General features: G+C 53.3%; 1 protein-coding gene and 1 long non-coding RNA gene across 6 annotated transcripts in view; one reads left to right on the top strand and one right to left on the bottom strand.

Annotated features, from left to right (window-relative positions):
- Window positions 1-3,876: 3,876 nt before the first annotated feature.
- The window catches only part of TCF20 (transcription factor 20), a 58,027-nt gene continuing 39,978 nt past the window's right edge, over window positions 3,877-21,925 (bottom strand). Inside the window, exons 2-5 of one of the 5 annotated variants that reach the window (XM_049627578.1) lie at window positions 19,355-19,448; window positions 11,538-11,587; window positions 10,266-10,360; window positions 3,877-5,147 (exon numbers count right to left, since the gene is read on the bottom strand). In XM_049627578.1, the coding sequence (XP_049483535.1) occupies window positions 10,310-10,360; window positions 11,538-11,587; window positions 19,355-19,448 (195 nt within the window). In that variant the 3' untranslated portion in view covers window positions 3,877-5,147; window positions 10,266-10,309. Of the gene's footprint in view, window positions 5,148-10,265; window positions 10,394-11,126; window positions 11,214-11,537; window positions 11,588-19,354; window positions 19,449-19,578; window positions 19,839-21,925 lie in introns of those variants that run through there. The other 4 variants (XM_049627577.1, XM_049627579.1, XM_049627581.1 and 1 more) reach the window with 4 other exon arrangements.
- LOC125920387 (uncharacterized) lies at window positions 5,144-11,228 on the top strand. Its single transcript, XR_007457038.1, has 2 exons — window positions 5,144-6,172; window positions 10,973-11,228. It is a non-coding gene; the product is annotated as an uncharacterized LOC125920387 (long non-coding RNA).

Here is a 21,925-nt window from a genome sequence, read left to right on the forward strand (position 1 = left end):
CCGCCTCCCCCCCCCCCCCCCCCCCCCCCCCCCCCCCCCCCCCCCCCCCCCCCCGCCCCCCCCCCCCCCCCCCCCCCCCCCCCCCCCCCCCCCCCCCCCCCCCGCCCCCCCCCCCCCCCCCCCCCCCCCCCCCCCCCCCCCCCCCCCCCCCCGCCAGGTCCCCCGTGGCTCCAGTCCCAAGCCTTCCAGTCCTGACTCCGAGGTCCTTCCAGGAAAGATGCAAACCTGTGTGCCACCCGCACCAGGCTGGAGTCGTGCCAACCAGACCCTTCCTCTTGCTCAGCCTCTCTGCTCCTCCGTGTAAGGCCTGGGTGACCACACCATGCCCGGCCTCACGCTCCTTCTCCAACAATGGAAGGGGCGGGAATTGAAGCTGAATTGTTACATCAGTGAGGCTGGTGGGAACTCTGAGGCCAAAACCTGCTCAGATGAGAAGGTAGTAGACCCAGAGGGTGGGAAGGGGCATTTCCCGGGCAGGGTCAGTCCCCTTCACCCGTCCCAGGGGTGTGTGAGGCACACTCTCATTCTGGAAACAGCCGGAGTATTCTCTCTCCCAGCTGAAGCAGGGCCTGGGGGAGGCATCCCTTACCCCCACCCCATCGCCCCCGTTCTCCCCCTGCTTCGCCTTCCCACTGTAAGAGGACCAGGATCTTCCCGAGCGCCCTCTGACATCCCTGGCTCAGAGACGCCATTCAGAGGTGGCAACCCGGGGTCATATGGCTTCCAATGTTCGCAATTCCTGCTTGGCTTGTGGAAGCTGCTTCCTTCCCAAAGTCCCACACCCCTACTCTCCCGCTGGGCCCGGGACTTAGTTTTTTGGGACGCAGCTGGGCCTTCCCTGCATCTCGCCATGGCCAAGTACTTGATGGGCTTGGATTCTGTCCCACCCACACCGGAAGTACTATGTGCTGGGTACTGGGTGCTGGGCTAAGTACTGGCGACATGGTGGGAAGCACATGGTGGGCCCTGCTCCAAGGTGCTCAGGACCCGGAGGGGGCCAGGCCGGCAGCGTGGGGACTGCTTTCAGGGTCATGGGGACACTGCCCCAGGCTGGAGCAGGACTTTCTGGAGGACCCTGGAGCACTGCAAAGTCTTGTGCGTGGTGGGGGTGGGGCAGCCGGAGGGAGGCGGCTGGAGGTGGCAGCTTTGCAAGTCTGGCTGAGGTCTAGACTGTGCGAAATTGCGGTCTTGGCTTCCAGGAGGCAGGGAGACCGCTTCTAAGGCCACTCGATAGAGCAGGAGGGCGAGACCCTAGGCACCCTGGGGGCGGGGGGTGGGGGGGTGGGTGGGGGGCTCTGATCTGCCTCAGCTGCGCACTCCTGTTCAGCGAGCGGCGACTCTCTACCCGGACCGCCGGTCACGTGGTGTTAGCACGGGGAACGTGAGGGTCCGAGTGTCCGGTCACACAGTGGCCTTAGATAAACTATCTCTACCCCCTTCTTTTGAGGCATCGTGCCCACTGGGGGGTTGCGAAGGGCAGTGGCCTGTTGTCCAGGGCGGGGTGGCCTCGTGAGGCCTGTGGCCTTCTGCAGTCATTGTGCAATCATAGCTTCGTGTGCCAGGCGCTGCTGTTCACGTGCCCTCTCCGCAGCCCCTAAGGCTGGTGGCTTCCAGTTTGTGGTAGGAGATCAAAGTCATCGAGCAGCATTAGGGTCCGTTTCAAAATGCATGCTCTGAGTTACTGTTCCACACTGGACAAAAACTTCAAGGGCCAGCACTTGAGTTCCTGGGGTTTACTCACAGACACACTCAGGGCCGCCCCCACCCCCAGTCAGGCGGTGAGGCTGCCCAGGAGAAGCGGAGATGGGAGTGAGCGCTTCGCAGGGACCACACGTGTCACTGGAGCTCGCCTGCCCGGGGAGGGATGGCACCAACACGGCGCGGACCGGGAACCGCCCACCCCCGGCACCCCTGGGAGGGAGCTTCGGCACCCAGCGAGGGCGCTGGGAACGTTGGTGGCATTTTGCCAGCCGTGACCCCTCTCCCTCCCTGCGGCATGGCGGCGCCCACAGAGGAAACCCCCCAAAATTCCTGGGGACAGAAAGAGGCAGATGGTTAAAGCGGACCCTGCGTGCAGCTTGCCGGGCACATGGGCCTGGATCTCGCACCTGTCAATGCGAATATACTCAACACTGCACGCCGGTTAAGATGGTAAATATTTTATCTGCAATTTTAAACTTACGAAAAAAAAATCCACGTTATCACCACTGCATACCTATTAGAATGGCCAAAATCCAGCACACCGACAACACCAAATACTGTTAAGGGTGTGGGGCAAAAGGAACTTCCATACGCGGCCACTGTGCAAGGTGGCTGGTGGTTCCTTACAAAACGAAACCTTCTTACCATGTGATCCAGCAAGATCCTCGATATCGACCCAAAGGAGTTGAGAACGGATGTCCACACAAAAACCTGCACACAGGTTATTCACAGCAGCTTTATTCATAATTGCCAAAACTGGGCAGCAACCAGGGCGTCTCTTGGCAGGTGAGTGAACTGTGGTACATCTGGACAATGGAATATTCCTTAGCACTAAATGAGCTATCAAGCCATGAAAAGCCATGGAGAAACCTTGAATGCGTTTTCACTGAGTGAAGGAAGCCAATCTGACAAGGCTACATACTGTATGATTCCAACCATATGACATTCTGGAAAAGGCAAAACTATGGAGACAGTAAAAAGATCAGTGGTTGCCAGGGGCTGGGAGGAGGGAGGACAGGCAGAGCACAGAAGATCTTTAGGGCGGTGAGACTACTCTGAGACTGTAACGGTGGACACGTGTCATTACACCTCTTGTCCAAACCCACGGAGTGTGCAACACCAAGAAGGCACCCAAATGTCAACTACGGGCTCTGGGTGACAACGACGGGTCTATGTAGTAGGATCACCAGTTGTAACAAATGCACCGCTTGGCTGGGGTAGGCTGTGTGTGGGGGGACCGGGAACACACGGGCACGTTCTGTAACTTCTGCTCAATACTGCTATGAACTTAAAATGCAGGAGGTGAGGCTTCCTGCAGAAGCTGGAAAGCCGGAGCCAGGAGCGGAGTGTGGAACGCAGCCACGCCCCGGGGAAACGGTCATTTCAGAAGCCAGTTTGAGGAAAGTCCTAGAATCATCCCATGTGCCTCGCTCAAGTATCATCAGCAAGTCAAAAGGGGACAGAAGAATAAAAGCAAAATGACAAAGAATCATTTGCCATTGGGAAAATATTTTCCTCAAGACACGTATTTTTCAAGGTTTGTGGTTGAGCCCCTGACACCTGAAATCTATCAATTTCATCTGAACCGTGTTAGCGCCAAGTCAAGACCAGACGGAGAGCCGCGCGGCTCAAAAAGCCGTCATTTCCATGCGGGTCCCACAGCCCGCCCAGCACACCCACCCACGCCTCCGTCCTGGTGAGCGAAATGAGAAATGGGCCGCACGGCTTGATGGAGCCATTAAAACAGAATTAATCTGCCATTTCTGCAGTCCCAAATTGATGAGCACACAAGAACTCATTTATAATTGCTTATTTCTACTTCACAACATTCCTTCCAGTATTTCTGTTCTCTAAAAAAGTCCATTAACATTGCATTATTTTTTTATAACCTTTAAAATTAATGTTGATTGGAAATCTGTCCTCATACCAACTTAAGTAAATCCGCCCGTCCCCGCACACTGGCTGAGTTCCACCCGCCCGGGCGGGGCCGCAGAGGAGCTTGGGTTTTGTGTCCTTCCAGGCCCCGCTGCGAGGGCCGCGGGGGGGCGCGGGAGGCTGGGGCTCAGCTGGACAGTCAGATGGCGGCCTTCTCTGCAGTGGAGCAAAGCCACCTTTGGGGGCTGGAATGGGAGGAGGAAGAGACGCGTTTGCTTTACATTAAACAAAAAAAGGAAACAAGGTTAAAATGAAGTTTATTATTTTTTGATTTTTTTTTTTGTTTTTTAAATAAAACTGTTTGTGAAACAGCCATTTTATCCCCACGGCAGAGTGACCCCTGAAAGATGCACTAACCCCTTCTTAAGGCCTTAACAAGATTTTTTTTGTACTTTTTTCTTCTTTTTTTAAAACTCAGATATTTAAAAATTATACAATTTACAAAACAAAACAATACAACATAAAGAATCATGTAGCGTGGAGCTGCTCACCTGACAGGCCCCCTTTTCCTTTATAAAAATGAAAGCAAAAGAAAAAAGGGCTAACTGGGTGTTCCTGGTCAGCCTAACCACACTGATGGCACTCAACAGCCCCTCCCCCGTGTGCCGAGTCCTACAACTTAGATTTCCTGTCCCGTCCTTCGGCCTGGGGAGTGGGGGGGGGGGGGACAGGGTACAGCTGCCAGGAATGCGTCCAGAGGCAGGCCACCCCCTGACCCTGCCTGCCGGGCGCACTTAGTGGGGCGCTCATGGTTCTCACTGGCCACAGTGACCCAGGACATAGCTGTGACCTTGGGACATCTGCCCATCTCACCCCCCAAAAAGATAAAAATTTTAAAAATAATAAATAAATAGTGTTTCTGGAAATGAAAAAATTTATTTGTGTTTAAACATCATTCCCCCACTCTTGAAAACACGGACCGTCCCCACATCCCCCACCCCCCCAACCCCCAAACCTTCCCCCTTTGAGACAAATTAAAGACAAAGGATGGTTCCGGTGTGGTCTGTCTGCTCTTTCAACCCTGGGTCTGCAGCTCTCTGAACCGGCGTGAGGCAGGCTAAAGATCAAAGCCACACCCCGTCCTTTATGAGACCAGCTTGTTCAATTTCACACTTAAATTTCACTGTTATCGGAACAAATTTGGAGTTCTTTAACTAGAGAATTTTAAAATAGAATCAAAAGGGATAGCGCACCTTTCATTTAAACAAAGTCTTTCCAGACTAAAAATAGATTTATATATATATATTTTTATCCCACCCTTTTAACCCCCCCTTTCCCATCATCCCACCCCACCCCCCTCCCCCCACATTGTCACTATGGAGATCGTGTCCATGGAAACAGCCATTCCAACTTCTTGGGTCTTTCTTTCCTGTGGTGTCACGGTTCGGGTGTGATGTAAGGACTTAGGGAGGAGGTGCTGGCGGGGCAGGGCAGGCGGGGCGGGGCCGCACAGCAGGACGGTCCTGGTTCCATCGAGAGTGTCCACCACCTTCTCATCTCCACAGTCTCACCTGGAAGACAGAACCGACACTGGGTGCCGGGAACCTCCGTGCCCCCGCTCCATGGGTCCAGCGGCTGCAGACCCCCCCCCCCAACGGTGCCATCGAGGCGGGAGAGCCCCCAAGACCGGTGGTGGCCAGGGACACGGTTAAAGACGGCAGTGACCCCGCCGGCTGCTCTGTGACTAGACTCTGTGCCCCGAGGTGCGGCCGCCTCCCCAGCGAACGGAAGGAACTGAGGCCAGGAAAGGGCTCCCCAACTGTCCTGGTGGGGGCCGCCCCGGAGTCGGGCAGCTCTTGGGGTGACCCCCGCTCAGGATGCCACCACCAGGGGCCCGGAGTGGGGCTCGGCACTGTGGCGGCCCAGAGCGGTCCTCACAGAGGTGGCTGAGCACCCAGGCGATCTGCGGAAGAACCGCTCACAGCCACAGCTGCTCGCGGTTGACAAGAGCGACACTTCACATGACAAAAGAACACTCTCCGGCCGGCCGGCTCTGACAGGGAGGGCAGAGCCAGCTCTGAGGCTCCCCAGGCGCCCCCTGCCACGGTTCCTCTTCCAGCCCAGGCTCCAGGCTCAGAAAGATGACCCAGACAACACCCGGGGGCCAGTGGGGCAGTGCCGGGGGCCTCCTCAGACTACCTCACGGGTCACTGTGCAGGCAGGGGTCTCAGACACGCGGCTTCCGAGGATCAGTGCCGAACAATCAGCGGAAGCCGAGAGTGGCGGAGGCCTCCCCCCGACCTGCTCCCTGCTAGTCAGAGTGCCCCCCTCTCCCTCCGACCCCCTCTGGTGCCCCCCTCCAACAAATAACCCCCAGGAAAACCCAGGTGGTGCTGTCCCTTTTCTGTCCTCATACAACTAAGAGGCAGGACAGTCAAGAAGGCTATCTGTGTGCAGGAGCTAAGAACCTTCTATTCAGAAGCACCCGAACGTATACCTGCCCTTGCCGAAAAGAGAGGCCTAACTGCTTGGCGTAAAACACGGTTACACGGGAAGCCCTTCTGCAGAGGCAGCAGGACAACGTCATCCCACTCAGGTGAGGCAAACTCCAGGGCTCCAGCCGCCACTCCAGGACGTCCACGGCGACAGCGTGGCTTCCCTAGTTCTGGGCCCCAGAGGTCGGCCGGGCCCTTCCGGCCCATGCTCTGATTGGCCCCCAGCGCGGGGAGACTCTCCACTCCGCCCTCTGGTTTTCCTGAGGTGAAGGCCGCCAGGGGAGGGGAGAGAACCAAAGGTCCCGCGTAAAGGTGATGACAAGGGTGGAGCTAATGGGATGACTCAAGCGACAGCCAGAGTGGGGAACCTTGCTGGGGACGCAGGACACCCGTCCGGGCACACCGCGTAAGGCCCTGCGTGTGGAGGGAGGGACAGGGCGGGGTCCCTTGGCACAGCGCTGGGCCTGCAGCCCCAGCCTGCTGGCTGCTCAGAAGAGCAGGCCCCACCCCGGCCCCCAACCTCAGAATGAAGCAGGCCCGGCACCTGGGGTCAGCCTGGCCGGGGTGGGGGGACTCGGCGGGGTGCTGACCTCGGGCTCTGGAGCGCCTGGTAGTCTAGGCAGCCGTGGCCTTTACAGCACCTCCTGCCTGGCTCTGTCTGCCAGCCTTGCTAACAGGGACCTCTCCTCAGGGTCTGATGTCAGACTGCCCTGAATATGTGACACCTTGAATGTCAGGGGACCCTAACTTCTCAGAGCTATTTCTAAAAAGCTGTTCCTGCGACAGGGAGCACAGGAAGAAAATTCGTGTGCCAGGTACTATGCCAGCAGTTTTACAGGGGTCCTCATGAGGACACCAAGGCCTGACCCCCGTCTCACAGATGACAAGGCTGAAGCCGAGGGACCCAAAGCCACGGGGGCTGCTGAGAGGTGGGACTGGGGCTCCCACCCAGCAAAGCCCTTCCGTCTGGGCCCCCGGGACCCTGCCTTCGAGCCTCAGTCACCGCGTGGTCTTGTCCAACCACATGGGACGTGGCTGAGACAGCACGGTCCCGGGCGGGGAGCCAGGGGCAAACGCCGTGCCAGCTGCAGCCACTCGGTGGCGCGGGTTTTCAATACTCTCTGTAAAAGGCACCTTGGTGTCCGGCTGCCAGTGAACAGGATCTCACCCTGGGCTACAGCCTTCCAGGACTCCCGCTCTCCTCCGCTCCCACGTTCCTTCCCCTTCAGCGTCACCTCTGTGGCCTGGACAGGCCTCTGGCCGCACAGGCACAGCCTGCCTTCCCCAACCTTCTCTAACCGCAGCAAGAATCCATCACCCCAGCCCACCCTACCTGGCCAGTTTCCACCTGTCTGGGTGGGACTGTGTGCCGCTTTCTTCTCTGGGGTGCGTGCCCCCCTCTAACCCACTGCCTGCATTGCCCTGTGTGCGTGCTGGGCTAGGGCACAAGTGGGCAGATCCAAACACGGTTCTGATTCCAAATTGGCCTAAGAAGGCTGCAGCCTGGGAAGGAGCTGGTTAGACAGGGGCTCAGGAGGGAAGGCCTCGTGAGCAAGTGACACGGAAGCAGAGACCCGAGATGAGAGGGAGCCTGTCACTGAAGATGGGGGGGGGGGGGGGAGTACTCAGGCCCAGGGGGATGGCAAGTGCCAAGGCCCCTAGGGAGGAAGTCTGGCCTCTGAGGAGCTCACTGGACACTCCTATAGGCCTTTGGAGGCACGGTTAGGAGTCAGCACAGGGAGAGGGCGGGCACCCACCGGCCTGTCACCCTGCTTCCTGACACTCACAAGTGGGGAAGAGGCGGCCCACTGGGTGACTGTCTGCCCAAGGAGCTTTCCTCCCTGGCCATGTTGGCCTGCTGAGGGACAAGTGCAGGTACCTTGTCCCGGAAGGACTAGAACTCCCACATCCCAGCCCCCGGGCTTTGTGTTAGGGAGGCACAGGGTCCCACCCAGCCGGGCACGGCAGGCCAGCACCCCACGCTACACTGCACAGACACGTTAAAGACATTTCTTGACCGAATCCTCACAAGGTGGGCCATCGTCATTCCTCTCTTTACAGAAGAAACAGAAGCAGAGGCATTTAGCGGCCTGCCCCTGGTTACATAGCACTTTCTGTGTGAGAAAGGGGGGCACCAAGAAGCAGGACTCATGTACTCCTGTCCCTTCCCTGCCTTGTCAGGGTCACCCATTGATTGTGGCTCTCTGTCCCTAGAAAGGGCCCCAAGATGAAATGTTCTCTGTCTCCGATTACTGGGGTTCCCGTACAATCTGTGGAGGGCCACTGCTCTCAACGAGATGGCTGAACTGAGAAAGCAGGACAAGGGTCCCGCCTTGTGGGGACAGCGTATGAAGAAAATCATTTCAGGTGGACAAAGCTGGACCCCACACCGATGGGCCAGGCCGTCACCACTCAGAGCTGCAGTGTCTTTTGTGCACGTGGGAAGCACACACCGACACTGAGGTCTGAATGCTGAAGCTTCCTGCTCCACGCGGGGGCCGAGGGCTACTGGCTGGCAGGGCCCAAGGCTGGCTGGAGAGGAAGCAGTTGATGAACGAAATTAAAATTCCCAACTGGAGTTCTGCCCACCAGGCCCAGGGCTCAGACTTCCTTTTTTTGTTTTTTTTTCCCCTCTCCAAACACGAGCTGGGATTCTGGGACAAAAACAGAAGGCACTCAGCACCAACTGGTTCTTTCCCTAACCTGGTCATCCAAGGGCACTTCCAGAACGTTCCTCGTGGCCCTTGTAGCATGTGGCTCTGCCCAGCAGCCAGGCAGTGGAGTTGACAGGAAGAAGGCAGAGCCCAGGCACAGGACAAAGGCTAACAGAAACAAGCTGGAAAAGCAACCAGCCTGCTGTCTTGCCCCAGGGGCTGCTCGGTGGGGAAGGAGGACAGGAACAGTGGCCTCGCTGCATTCCAGAAACCCGGGGCTGCTGCTAGCAGCAGTGTGCTCATTTGGTTCCTGAGACCCAACCACCTGTTCTGCTCTGTCCCTTCCATTCCTCGGCCCCCTCCCCGGGAGGGGAAGACAGGCCTAACTGCAAAGGCCTCACTCGACAGCCCCCTCGAGAAAGCACCACAGGCCTCCACAGCCCTGCAGCCTCCACGGTGGAGCAGAGGGGGCTTCTCTGGAATTCTGTACCAGGACCCACCTGAAGAACGAGGACTTCTCAAAGGACAAAAACCGCCACTGTCTGAGACAAATTCTATTTTTTCCTCAAATTACTGTTGGGTATTCCAGAGAAAGGTGGAATCTGCCGGTTGTAACGGGGAGGAAACGTGCCACAGACTAAGCGCACCTGTGTGTGGCTCTCGGATGTCGGGAGTAAACACAGAAGCCTTCATTTGAAGAGAAATAATCCCTTAATGAACATTTCTGAGACAACTGGCTCCCCCCACCCCATCGTATAGGAGCAACCGCCTCAAGTCACATTTTGGCTTTTCTTTTTCTTCTCTTTATGCTCTCTTTTCCTCAGTCCTCAGTGACTCCATGTGGGGGGGGGGGTGCAAGGAAGCCAGTTGGGGAGGAGGGGACGCCCGCTGCCTCTGGGGATGCTGGTCCTCTAATCCCGTTTTCACAGATGCACGCCGCCCTGACCACGAGCCCGGACACACTCGCAAAAAGCATAACTCAATCTCTTGAGGTTTTTAGGAGTAAAATTAAATCGGACGCTAAAGTCTCCTAAATCTTTGAGGGGATTTTCCTTCCCTTTGTACTTTTGCGCAAAGGAGTCCTTCACAGTACTTGGGGAAAGACATTTCAAAGAACAAAACTGGGATTTTTTTGTTTTTCAAAGGAAAAGCCACCATAAGCTTTACAGAGAGGGAATAAATAAAAAAGGACAGCCCCTGGCTAGAAGCATTTCTGAGTCGGACACAGGGGGTGGGCTGCTGGCAGGGTCTGTCCCAGAAGCCTCCGGGAGCACCACACATGCACGCGCACGCACACACGCACGCACGCACGGCCTGAGTTCAGCTCGGTCACTGTGAGCTCCGACGGGCAATGGGACAGCCTCAATCACCCCTCTTCGGGCTCCAGGGAAGCTAAGCGACGGACGGGGAGACGTTCTATCCACCTGGTGTTGGCCGTCCACGTGATTAAAGACCTGGGTGCAGCCGGGCCTGGGGCGAGCAGGAGGGCAGAGGCCATGACACCCACCGGGACTCTGGCAGGGGTGCTGGCCCGACTCACCTGTGCTTGCTGTACTTTCCATTCCCACGAGCACTCTGCCCCCCTCACCCCCGCTCCGACTGCTCTGTGCTGAGGCTGCCTTTCGCTGTCTTGTTCTGCAAGGGGGGGAGGGGGAATGGGAGGGGAGGCTGACGCCGGCAAAGCCAAGGACACGAGACAGGAGGGACAGAAGAACAGTGTGGGGGTCAGGGAGGGCAGAGGCGAGGAGAGGAATGGCACATGGAAAAGGAAAGAAAAAGCAACGAGTCAGTATTGAAGGACAAACAGGAGATATTCAGACAGGGTTTTCTAAGACAAAATGTGACCATTAGAGAAGTTTAAAAAATAAAAAAAAATGCAAATTAACTCGAAGAGAATACTATAAGATCCTAGGATCCATCTCTGGAAGTAAATTTTTAAAGAAAAGCTGGAGTAAGCATCTTTCAGAAGTGTTTTGAAGGCAGACTGTCATGGCTTCTTAGTTCGCTCTGGCCCCAGTCGGAGACTGAAGCCTGTGAGCGTCCAGTGACCACCAGGTGTCAGTGTGACCTCAGCCAGAGGACAGCACGGCCGCTGCAGGAGCTCCAGGAGGCGACAGACCTTGGCGGCAGCCCCCATCCTCTCCAGGGCTTCCCCGCACCCCCCTCTGCACCCTCCCTCCCTCCTCCCCCACACGTGCTGGCTCAGCAATGGCCCAGTCACCCCAGATCTTCCATCATTTCCTAAAGGGGCCACCGAGAGAGGAGAGACGTCTCTTGAATGATGTGGGAAATCAGGTGGCGGCGGCCCACCAACCACACCACCGGTCGCTTCCGCTGAGTGAGGTAAGACCTAGAAGAGACTGAGTTTCCCACAAAGCCCTGGAGTCAAGTCTTATTTCTTTCAGTCTGGGAAAATGCCTCTGATTACGCACCAAGGCCTACAATCAATCTTACCTCGCGCCAACCTGTGAACTGGGGTTCCATTAAACTAAAATGGAAATCAGTGGTTTTACTGAGTTTCATCTTCGCATTTCTCTTAACAATCAGATACACACCTTCTGCTTCCAGACCTCTCTCCCAGGCTCCCACACCACATGGGGGGGGGGGGGAGGCGTCGCCCCAGGGCACAGGTCTCCCTCCTGCAGGGAGAGACCTCCCCCAGAGAGCACAGGGCCTCTCTGCCCTCCCAGGGCCAGGAGCGGACCGTAGCCTGATCACAAGGTTCTCCAAATTTTGTCTGTAGCTTGTGCAGACCGCCCCCGCCCCCCCCCCCCACCCCCGCAGCCTGCCGGGGGCACTAGCTCTGACTCACCTTGTGCTTGGGGCACCTCACCGAGAAGTTCTCCTCATGTAGCAAACAATCTGCAAGACAGAAAGGGGCAGTCAGACAGCTGGCAGACAGCACAGCGCAAGGGGAGTGGGGCCACGCTAGCCAGGACTGACAGGGTCAGACATGGAGATAGGAGGCCCTCGCACTGGCGTTTCTAAAACATCAGAAACACCCCCAAATAAACTACGGGACAGCAACATGATGGAACATCAGTCACTTAAAGCATTAGTGTTTCAAAACAGCCAGTGGTACAGGGAAACACTCATGACACAAAATGGCTTGAAATGCCAGGATACATAAATATAGAAGTACAATCCTAATTTTAACAAAGTGTGTTATATATCCATTTTAAAAAAGAAAGGAAATTTACCAAAATCTAACAGTGCTTCTCTCTGGGCAGCAAGACTACATAGGTGATTTTATTTTATTTTTTTTTTTACATGTTTCCACGATTACATCATATTGTTTTAATAATGAGAAACAACCTCCAATAAATCTTATTTTTAAGATCCCTGATTCTAGGCTAAGCCCCTCCCACAGGCCCAAGCTGAAGCTTCCCTGTGAAAACGCCCCAAATCCGGAGGCGCCTTTCTCCTCTGTTGCAAGCCCTGCCATCTATCACCTTTGCTGTACAACCCACGGAGACACAGGAGAAGTTCCCGACACGAACCACATAATCCACACTAAATGCTTCAGGGGAAAACAAAATCCCACGAGGGGGTTACTAATCCTTGGAGGAAAATGATTCATTCCAACTTTTAACGTGGTGACAGCATCCTCGCTGACAGCAAGGACACGCATCCGCCTCCAGGTGAGTCGAGCTCCGTGGCACAGGGGTAGCGTGTGGAGCGGGGCGAAGAGATCTAATTAATGAATTCGCTCTGCACACCACAGCTCCCGGAGACCGACAGCCAGGTCACCGGTGCAAGATGTGATGGCAGAATGTTAATAAATATTGATCGCACATTCTCAGAGAGCTCCCGGGCACCATGGCGGGAGGCAGCCACGGTACTTAGCCTTGTTAAATGTATGATTTAACTCGGGTTTAAACTGAGGTCCAAATTCGCAGCCTGTGTACCCACAGATTTCAGATGAAATAGTAATGAGCAAGGGAACACACAAATGAAAACTTCTGAGGTCCTTTGTATCTTAAACAAACAGAAAAAGACCCTTTCATAACTGGGCCGGGCCTGTCCCATCACTGCCTCCCCCTAGAGCCTCTGAACACCCAGGGGTGGGCAGGCAGCCTCCCTGCTCCCGGGGCAAGCCTCAGGGCACAGGAGCTCCGCAAGTCCGCTAACCTCCGAGCCCTCCCCCTGCAAGCAAATAGCATGGCAGCAAATGAAATGTGTTAATTTAAAACCCACAAGTACATGGCGTGACCAAGGCTCCCGCTGCTCCAATCTGCCGGAGAGCTTATGAACAGCAGGACACAGACAACTGGAGCTCAAGGGAAGCACTTGCTCCTTACCTGGGCTTTAGCAGCGCCGCGTGCTGGCGGTCTCTAGGTTGGGCCACAGGGAAACAAACGGCAGAGCCCACGTGGGGCTCGGCCACCTTGACGCCATAGGGGTTTAGAGAAACGAGGAGGGGGACCATGCTGGCTGGAAACGGTGCCACCCGAGAGGCAGAGGCGGCTCCGTCCGCCTCCCAGCCACGAGGCGTCACCAGCTGTGAGAGACCATTAGTAAAATATGTCTGAAGCTAGGAAACATGTTCCCTCTAAGTTAAAAAGCAGAAAAGAAAGAAAGTAACCTAAGTACACACTACAAGCAACTAGAGTTAATGTCAGGTACTTCTGCAAATGCAAGGCTCCTAACAAAATCTGCCAGGGACCACGTCCACCTGTGGCAACATCTCCCGCGCAGACAGACTGCAGACAAACGCTCTCATCTGTGCTTGGAATACCCACAGGCCACCAGGAACCGCCATCACGCTCCCGGCAGGCACAAGAACCAGGGCCAGAGAGCTTAGACACCCGCAAGGGCACGGGGAGCCTCTTCTTGGCTGCCTCGAACCAGCCCTTGCTGGGGGGAAGGGGCGCGGTGAGGCCTTTCCTGAGGTCTCTCAGCAGGCGCCCGCCCTACACAGCCAGCCAGCCTCTCGATTTGTTTTCCTTAAGCCCCTGGTGATATCCCGCACTGGCCAGAGGGCCTGGTCAGCACTTCCACACACTGAAGTCAAAGTAAATGGCTTGCCGGATCATCACACACGCTGGAAAAGACTCACAAGGTTGTCTCGTCCACAAGACGGCTTCCAGATACAAACACCGATGCCCCAGAAGAGGATTCCGCTTTCATTTCTCTCTACGCTCGTCTTCACTGAGATCCTCATAACAAGCTCCTTGGAGCTTCAGATACTCACATGCAGCCATAGCCACCCTGGGTGTGGATGGTAAACTCGAGGAGGGAGGAAAGGAGAGGGGAGGGCTCGTGTCCTTCACACGTGCCAGGCTCCGGAAGCTGTCACCAGCTCACCTGCAACCCATCTCAGAGCTAGTTAGTACTTAGATTGGTAAAATCCAGGCCGGGACACGGGGACCTGCCGGTCTCACCCGCCTTGCTGGGCCCAAGGAGGGGACTATCAGGGCAGGGCAAGCAAGGCCTTGGCACTGCTTCTAGGGTGCAGAGGAAGGGAAGGGCCAGACACCAGTCCGCTCATAATCGCCAAGGGCCCTGAACCCACTCTGCGGCAAGATCAAGATCAAAGTGCAGTGGAAGAGCGGCTTCTAAACGCTGCTGCAAGGGTGGCTGCAGAAAGCAAGTTTCCAGCTGGGCCTCCTCCTGAGGGGAAGAGGAAAATCCCCTCCAGGCTGGATTCTTTATGCACAGTAGTTATTAATGTGCTACCGCAGTCCTTTTTTTCTTTTGGTCTTAATTGTTGTGGCTCATTGCATTAATATGTCATTTTTTTTGAAACTAGTGCTCACGTTCTCCTCACTGCATCTCCCCGGAGCCCCAGGCTGCGCCTGTGACGGAACAAGAGTAGCACAGGACAGCCAACCATGATGTCACCAACGCAGGACCAACAACAGGTGGAGGGAAGGTGTGGCAGCTACAGACCCTCAGGAGAACAGGATTCTGTTTCCATGGAGATGTCCCCAGCAATAAAAGTTCTCTCTTAGACACGGACAGCTCTGTGAAGGTCTGGGTGGTTCACAGCCAGGCAAAGATGAAAGTGTTCAACTGTTCCTTACAACAAGTAGCAATGAGGGACTCTCCACCCAGGGACATATAATTAGGAAGGAAGTCAATCAATGAACGCCTTTCCTGGACACACAGATCCATCACATACGGAACAGAATTCCTCAGGAGACCCTGTGGGATAAAGACAAGCATCTATCCCCACAGAGCAGTGTGGCCTTCTGGGTCACTGTGACTCAGGTCATCAAAAAAGACTGATAAATCCCAAGACACGGTCATCCTGTGGTGCTGCTTCCTCGGTCCCAGATCTTCACGTGGAGCAGCGGTAAAGCCAGCAGCAGCTGGGGCAACAGCGTCAGGGCCTTGGCCCCACCTGGGCGCCCCCCTGACCCAGGCAGCCTCCCTCTCACCGGATACTCGGCCACCAATTTCTGCCAAATAGTCATGTTCTCAACTCACCTGGGAAGGCCACACAAGACAGGCTCAAACAGAGAGTGACAAATACCATTTTCTTACTAATCTTCAGCTGGTGAAGCAGCCCCTGCTTCCCCGCAGAGTGGCGGATCGAGCAAGCCTCCTTTGCAGAGGAAGAGGAGCCCAGCGCCACTTCCCAGACAACCCAGTCGCGCCGCCGGAGCTTGGAGGAGGCAGTGAACTAAGCCCAGGCTTTCCAGCCGCTAGCCACACGGGGACATGTGAAGTTTAAGTTTAAATACAATGAAGTAAAATAAAAATTCAGTCCCTCGTTCCCAACTAGCCACATGTTAAGCACTTAGTGGTAACACGAGGCTTGTGGCTACTATGCTGGAGAGTGCAGATCTAGAACGTTCCCATTATGGCAGAGTCCCACCGAGCATCCTGCTTAATCCCTAGAGAAACTGCCAGGAGGCAGGCTGTGAGCCTGGTCCCTAACCTGGCTGGCGCCCCAGGGTGCAGACAGGGAGTGCACTCATGCGGGGGTGGGGGTTGTGTACGATGTTATCTGCCTGTGGCTCACTGGATGTTTCTGGGCAAAGCCTCAGTGCAGGAGATCACCTCTCACCTGGCCACTGACTGGGACAGCCAAATCTTACAGTATTCCCCGCACAAAATTATAAACTGCCACAAACTTAATATGTTTAAACATCTTCATTTAAAAACCACGAAGCTTAAACTAGAAAGAGAATGTAGCCAGGGGCAATAATCGTGACAATGAGAAAAGGCAGCGGCTGGCTCTTGAGGGAGAGGAATGAATGGCTATACTCTGGAATATGCTGGACCACAACCCAGGGTGAATGACAGCTCCGACTCAACAAAGAAACATGGAGGGGAAAGGAAGAAAGAGAATGGAAAGGACCGACTAAAACCCAAGATCCCTGAATTGACATCTTAAGGCTGTCTTCTTACTCGCTCTGGCCAAGCAGCGTCCCAGCCACCAGCTGCCCTTCAACGCGCAAATGCATACTTTCATGAGAACTTTGGCATAATAAGCATTATCTTTCTGGATCTTTCTGGTGTTCAGCTATGCCTCCTATGGAAACTTGGAAGGAAAATCAGAGAGGGAGAGGAGGAATAAGAGAAGGACTTGTGAGGCAGAGGGCCTGCAGCTCCAACAACCACAATGGAAGGAAGCAGCATCCAGATAACACACTTCTCCCTGCGTCTGTCGGATTCTACTCTGTGTGCCTCACGCTGCTGTACCTGCTTCCGCCACGTGCTCGGCCATGCCCTCCCCTCTTCCCTGCCAATTCTAAATCAAACCTCACCTTCTGGGGAGAGCGGGGCTGCCTCCATGGAAGGAGGCACTCCTTCCTCAAGCACTCGGGCATAAGAAGCATCCTGCCACTCGCTGCCCTCTCGTGGACCTTCCCCCTTTTCTCCCCCTCCTTCCTGAATGAAAGTACAGTAAAACCTTGGTTTGCGAGCATAATTCCTTCTGGAAACATGCTTATAATCCAAAGCACTTGTATATCAAAGTGAATTTCAAGAACCATTGGCTCAGTCGTGATGTGACATTCGGCGTCACGTACTACTTGTATTGTGAGACACTGCTCACTTATCAAGTTAAAATTTATTAGAAATGTTTGCACAGAACAAGTTACTCACAATCCATGGTTTTTACTATATTATGAGGGCCGCTGAGGTGAAGCCCTTAGTCACATGCTCAACAAGTTACAGGTGAAAACGTCCACTGAAAGGACAGGAGTCTAAAAGAAGAGGACTTTCCCAGGCTAAAGCTCTGAGTCAAAATTTAAGGCGTCATTGGGGCACTTGGGTGGCTCAGTCGGTTTAAGCATTCGACTCCTGATTTAGGCTCAGGTCATGATCTCACAATTCGTGAGATCACGCTCCGCACTGGGCTCTGTGCTGACAGCGCAGAACCTGCTTGGGATTCTCTCTCCCCCTCCCCTACTTGCACTCTCTTTCTCTCTCTCAAAAGTAAATAAATACACATTAAAAAAAAGCTTAAGGCTTCTGGGGCGCCTGGGTGGCTCAGTCGGTTAAGCGTCCGACTTCGGCTCAGGTCATGATCTCATGATCCATGAGTTCGAGCCCCGCATCAGGCTCTGTGCTGACAGCTCAGAGCCTGGAGCCCATTTCAGATTCTGTGTCTCCCTCTCTCTCTGCCCCTCCCCTGTTCATGTTCTGTCTCTCTCTGTCTCAAAAATAAATAAACGTTAAAAAAAATAAAAAAAAAAAAAGTTTAAGGCTTCTGCATCACTCACTGGATGGAACTTCCTGGACGAAAGTTTCCCCTTCTTTCAACAGTTACGACACTGCAAAATACTACTCTGATCACATCAACAGACATGGAAAAAGGAAAAACTGCAGTATCCTTTCATGATAAAACCACTAAACAAACTAAGAACAGAAGGTAACTTCCTCATCTGCATCAAGAACATCTATGAAAACCCCATAGCTATCATCACATTTAATGGGTCAGAAACAAGGCACGGATGTCAGCTCTTGCCATTGCTACCCAACATTATGCTAGATGTTCTAGCCAGGGCAGTTAGGCAAGAAAAAGAAATAAAAGGCATCTGATTGGAAAGGAAGAAGTAAAACTACCCATTTGCAGATGACATATCTTGTATGTAGAAATCCATTAAAAAACTATTAGAACTAATCAACGAGCTGAGCAAAGTTGCAGGATACAAGATCAATAACAAAATCAGGTGTGTTTCTGTATGCTCACAATGAACAATGTGAAAATTAAAGCAGGGAAACAATTCCACTCACAATCACACCAAAAATAGTAAAATACTTAAGAATAAATTTAACAAGTGTAAAACTTAAACTGTGAAAACTATCTCGTCTGGTCATGAGTTGGAAGACATACTACTGGTTAAGATGGGAAAACCCCCCAACTTTACCTGCAGATTCAGTGCAATCCCTAGAGCTCCAATGGCTTCTCTGTACAGAAACAGACCAGTTGATCTTAATTAAAATTCACAGGAAATAGTAAAGGACCCAGAATAGCCAAAACAATCTTGAAAAAAGGAATAAAACTAGAAGACTCCCACTTCCCAATTTCAAAATCTACTACAAAGTTACAGTAATCAAGACTGCGTGGGACTGGAGAAAGTCCAGAAATAAGCCCATCCGTCTATGGTCAACTGGTTTTTGACAAAGTTGTGCCAAGATCATTCCACAAGGAAAAGAACAGTCTTTTCTACAAATGGAGCTAAGACAACTGAAATCCACATGGAAAGAATGAAGTGGACTCCTACTTCACACCATATATAAAAATTAACTCAAAGTGGACCAAAGACCTGTGTAAGAGCTAAATTCTTAGAAGAAAACATAGGCATGAATCTTTGTGATTCTGGATTAGGCAACAGTTTCTTAGATATAAGAAAAGGCAGGGACGCCTGGGTGGCTCAGTTGGTTAAATGTCCGATTTGAGCTCAGGTCATGATCTCACGGTACGGATTCGAGCTCCGCATCAGGCTCTATGCTGACAGCTCGGAGCCTGGAGCCTGTTTTGGATTCTGTGCCTCCCTCTCTGTCCCTCCCCCGCTCACGCTCCATCTCTTCCTTCCTTAAAAATAAACATTAAAAAAAAAAAAAGTGAACAACCACCTAAACGTGCATCGACTGTTAAATGATAAATAAAATACGGCCTAAAATATGGTGTCCTTAAAATATGGTTTGGCAATAAAAATGAAGTAGTGACACACGTCACAACATGGATAAACCTGAAAAACATTATGCTAAGGGACAGAAGCCAGTCATAAAGAGTATGTACGGTATGATTCCACTTCTACAAAATGCCCCAGAACAGGCACATCCATCAAGACAAGAAGTAGATCAGTGGTTGCCAGGGGCTGGAGTGGGTGGAGGGCGAGTGACCGCTAATGGGTAGGAATTTACGAGGTGATGAAAATGTTCGAAAACTGATTGTGGTGATGGCTGCACAATTTTGTGGATCTACTAAAAACCACTGAATTGTACACTTAAATAGTGAATCATGTGAATTATATGAATAAAACTGTTATTATGACCCCATTTCACGCCTTTTTATTATCCTCTCTGCATTCCTTTAGAGTTGACAAACAGAACAGGGTCAGAAGTGACAAAAAGAACTATAAAGAGAGGAAAGAAGGCAGGGAAGGAACCAAAATGTACATCCCGCCCTTCAGATGCTCTGGATAAGGGTACGTAGTCCCGTCTTACCTGCGTCAATGGCACACGGGTAATGGTATCGGAAGGAGCAGCCTTTGTTGTAGCAGCCCAAGGTGGCACCTGCCTCCTGGCAGTGGGAACATTTCTGGAAGGAAAGAAGTGCACCACATCAGCATTCCAGAGTCACCCTCTCCTCCAGGCCTTCCTTAAACCCCATCTGTCATACCTCAGTACGTCTCTGTGGTTACAGGTCTGTGGTGGTGGTGGGGGGCGGGGGGGGGGGGGGGGCTGGTCAATAGCTAACCCGCCACCCACTGACCACACGGTGGAAAGGATCCAGCAGCAATGTTTTAGGCCAGGCCTCACAAATGTCCACAAACAGATCAAACAGAACACCGCGGTGGGGCAGGGTCCCCAGACTCGCCTATGGTGCTCCTCCTGCCCACCCACCCGCACACATGCTTGCCTGTCCTTTCCTCGTTCCTGCCGCATCCTAAAATGCCAGCTCTTGCCTGTTTATTTCTGCTGTGAAAGTCTGGGGTAGGAGGAGAGGGTAAGATAGTAGAGTTATATATAAACCTTTTAGAATTAAAAGTGGAATTTGGTTTCTAGTTCTTGTATTTGTAAGATTTTATTTTTATTCTACTTTATCCCAAATGCCCAATACAAGTATATTTCCCTTTTCAAAAAAGATGGGCTCCTGTGTGCAAATGGTATTTTTATACACAAATCCTATTTTAAATGCACTAGGAAACCTGCCACAAATTTCTGGCTAAGTGAGACACTATTCTGTAATTGAGATGCTCCCCCTTACATGGGCAGGTTTCCTTAAAGCGGGCACAGCTCCCAATCCTGTCCGCATAGGAAATGTGACCTATCAAAAGTCATCGTTATTTGTAAAATTCAACCAACTTGGCCCTACCGAGAAGGATGCAGACTCTTCAGGTGGCTGAGGCACACCGCGATAAGGCTACCTGCAAGGCCCAGACACTTGTTCCTGATTCTAGGAAAAGTACCATGAAAAAGTTCTCCCTCAGCAGTCATACTTGTGGAGAGGAATGGCTCCCCACACATGCCCTCGTGCTCCCTGAGACAAAGTGCCTCAACGGCACCCCCTTCTCCCTCTTGTCTCATGCAAAGGCAGGACCCAAGTGGCAGCCTCCCAGGGGACAGTGTGGTCCCCAGATCTGCAGCAGCTAGGACCGCCTCGCCAGCGGGAGGAAGCTCGCCTGGATGGTGCCGTGGAATGGGCGGGACGCCCGGGACACCCCAGCACAGAGTAGCAGGCCCGGGACCAGGGAGCCGGATCAAGCTTCCCTGGTGCTGACGCTACAACCACACTAGCGCCAGCGACCGCAGAGCCCGAGTGCCCCCTATGCAACGGGTGTCCCTGCGTGCCACTGACGCACACCCGTCACCTCCACTCTCCCTCCAGATGAGGTGCCTGAGGCACCAGAGAGAGTGTACTCGCTCCGGGTCAGAGCAGATCCGGGCTGACCACCCCTGGCATCCTCCAAAGACAAACTCGGCTGGAATAGGGTGGTAAGACAGGTCTTTCGGGGGCTCTGCCTTCCTCTCAGAAGACCAACATCTTTCTGAGTGCCGGTGCTGAGTAAATGTTTGCCCTGTGCCCTCGCACCCTTGCCAAGGCACAAAAGATTACTTGGCCTGGAATAAACCAAGGGCAGCTGGCAGCGTTCTGAGTGGCCCGGGACCGTACCTACCTTTGTCAGTGCCACAGAGCACCTTCAGGACAAAGGGAACATGGCTGATTGGTCAGGGGCCCTGCCCGCGGCAATTCCTGCTGCCTCACCTCTGACTCCAGGAGCCCCCACCAGTCAGGTATCCAGAGCGCTTGTGCTCCAGGCCCTCCCTGCCCTGGAGAGTGAATCTCAATCAGTGGTGGTCATTTACAGGTGGGTGCAGCAAGCATTTCTGGAAGGAAAGTCTGCAGTTTAAGGAACTTCTAAGGAAGTTTCACCCCTCTTAAAAAGGGACAAGAGGCAGGAACAGGCTGTCTGCTCACTCGGCCCCTGTGAGGATAGGATGGTAAGATCTGCTGCAATCTTCATATCACCATGAGGGGACAGCTGTGAAGATAAAGCCCAAGCTGCTGAGGACAGCAAAGTGACAGGGTGGAGGGAACCTGGACCTCTGAGACCCTGCTAAGGATTACATTAACTAGGTCAGGGACCAACCCATCTCCAGACTGTTAAGGGGGAGGACACTTAAAAAAAATCACTTTTGGGGCACTTGGGTAGCTCAGTTGGTTAAGCGTCGGACTTTGGCTCAGGTCATGATCTCGCGGTTCGTGAGTTTGAGCCCCGTGTTGGGCTCTGTGTTGACAGCTCAGAGCCTGGAGCCTGCTTCTGATTCTGTGCCTCCCTCTCTCTCTGCTCCTCCCCTGTTTGCGCTCTCTCTTTCTCTCAAAAATAAATAAACATTAAAAACCTTTTAATATATAAAAAAAAAAAAAAAACAGACATTCTACACAGACCCCCTATGAAAAGCAACCTGGAGAGCAGGATTTGTCATCACCCAAGTTCACAGACAGGAAAGGGAAGCAATCAAGCTTGGATGTGAACAAGGTCCATTTCCTTTCTACCTCAGCACATGACTCTG

This window comes from Panthera uncia, chromosome B4, assembly GCF_023721935.1.
Source record: "Panthera uncia isolate 11264 chromosome B4, Puncia_PCG_1.0, whole genome shotgun sequence".
NCBI lineage: Eukaryota > Metazoa > Chordata > Mammalia > Carnivora > Felidae > Panthera > Panthera uncia.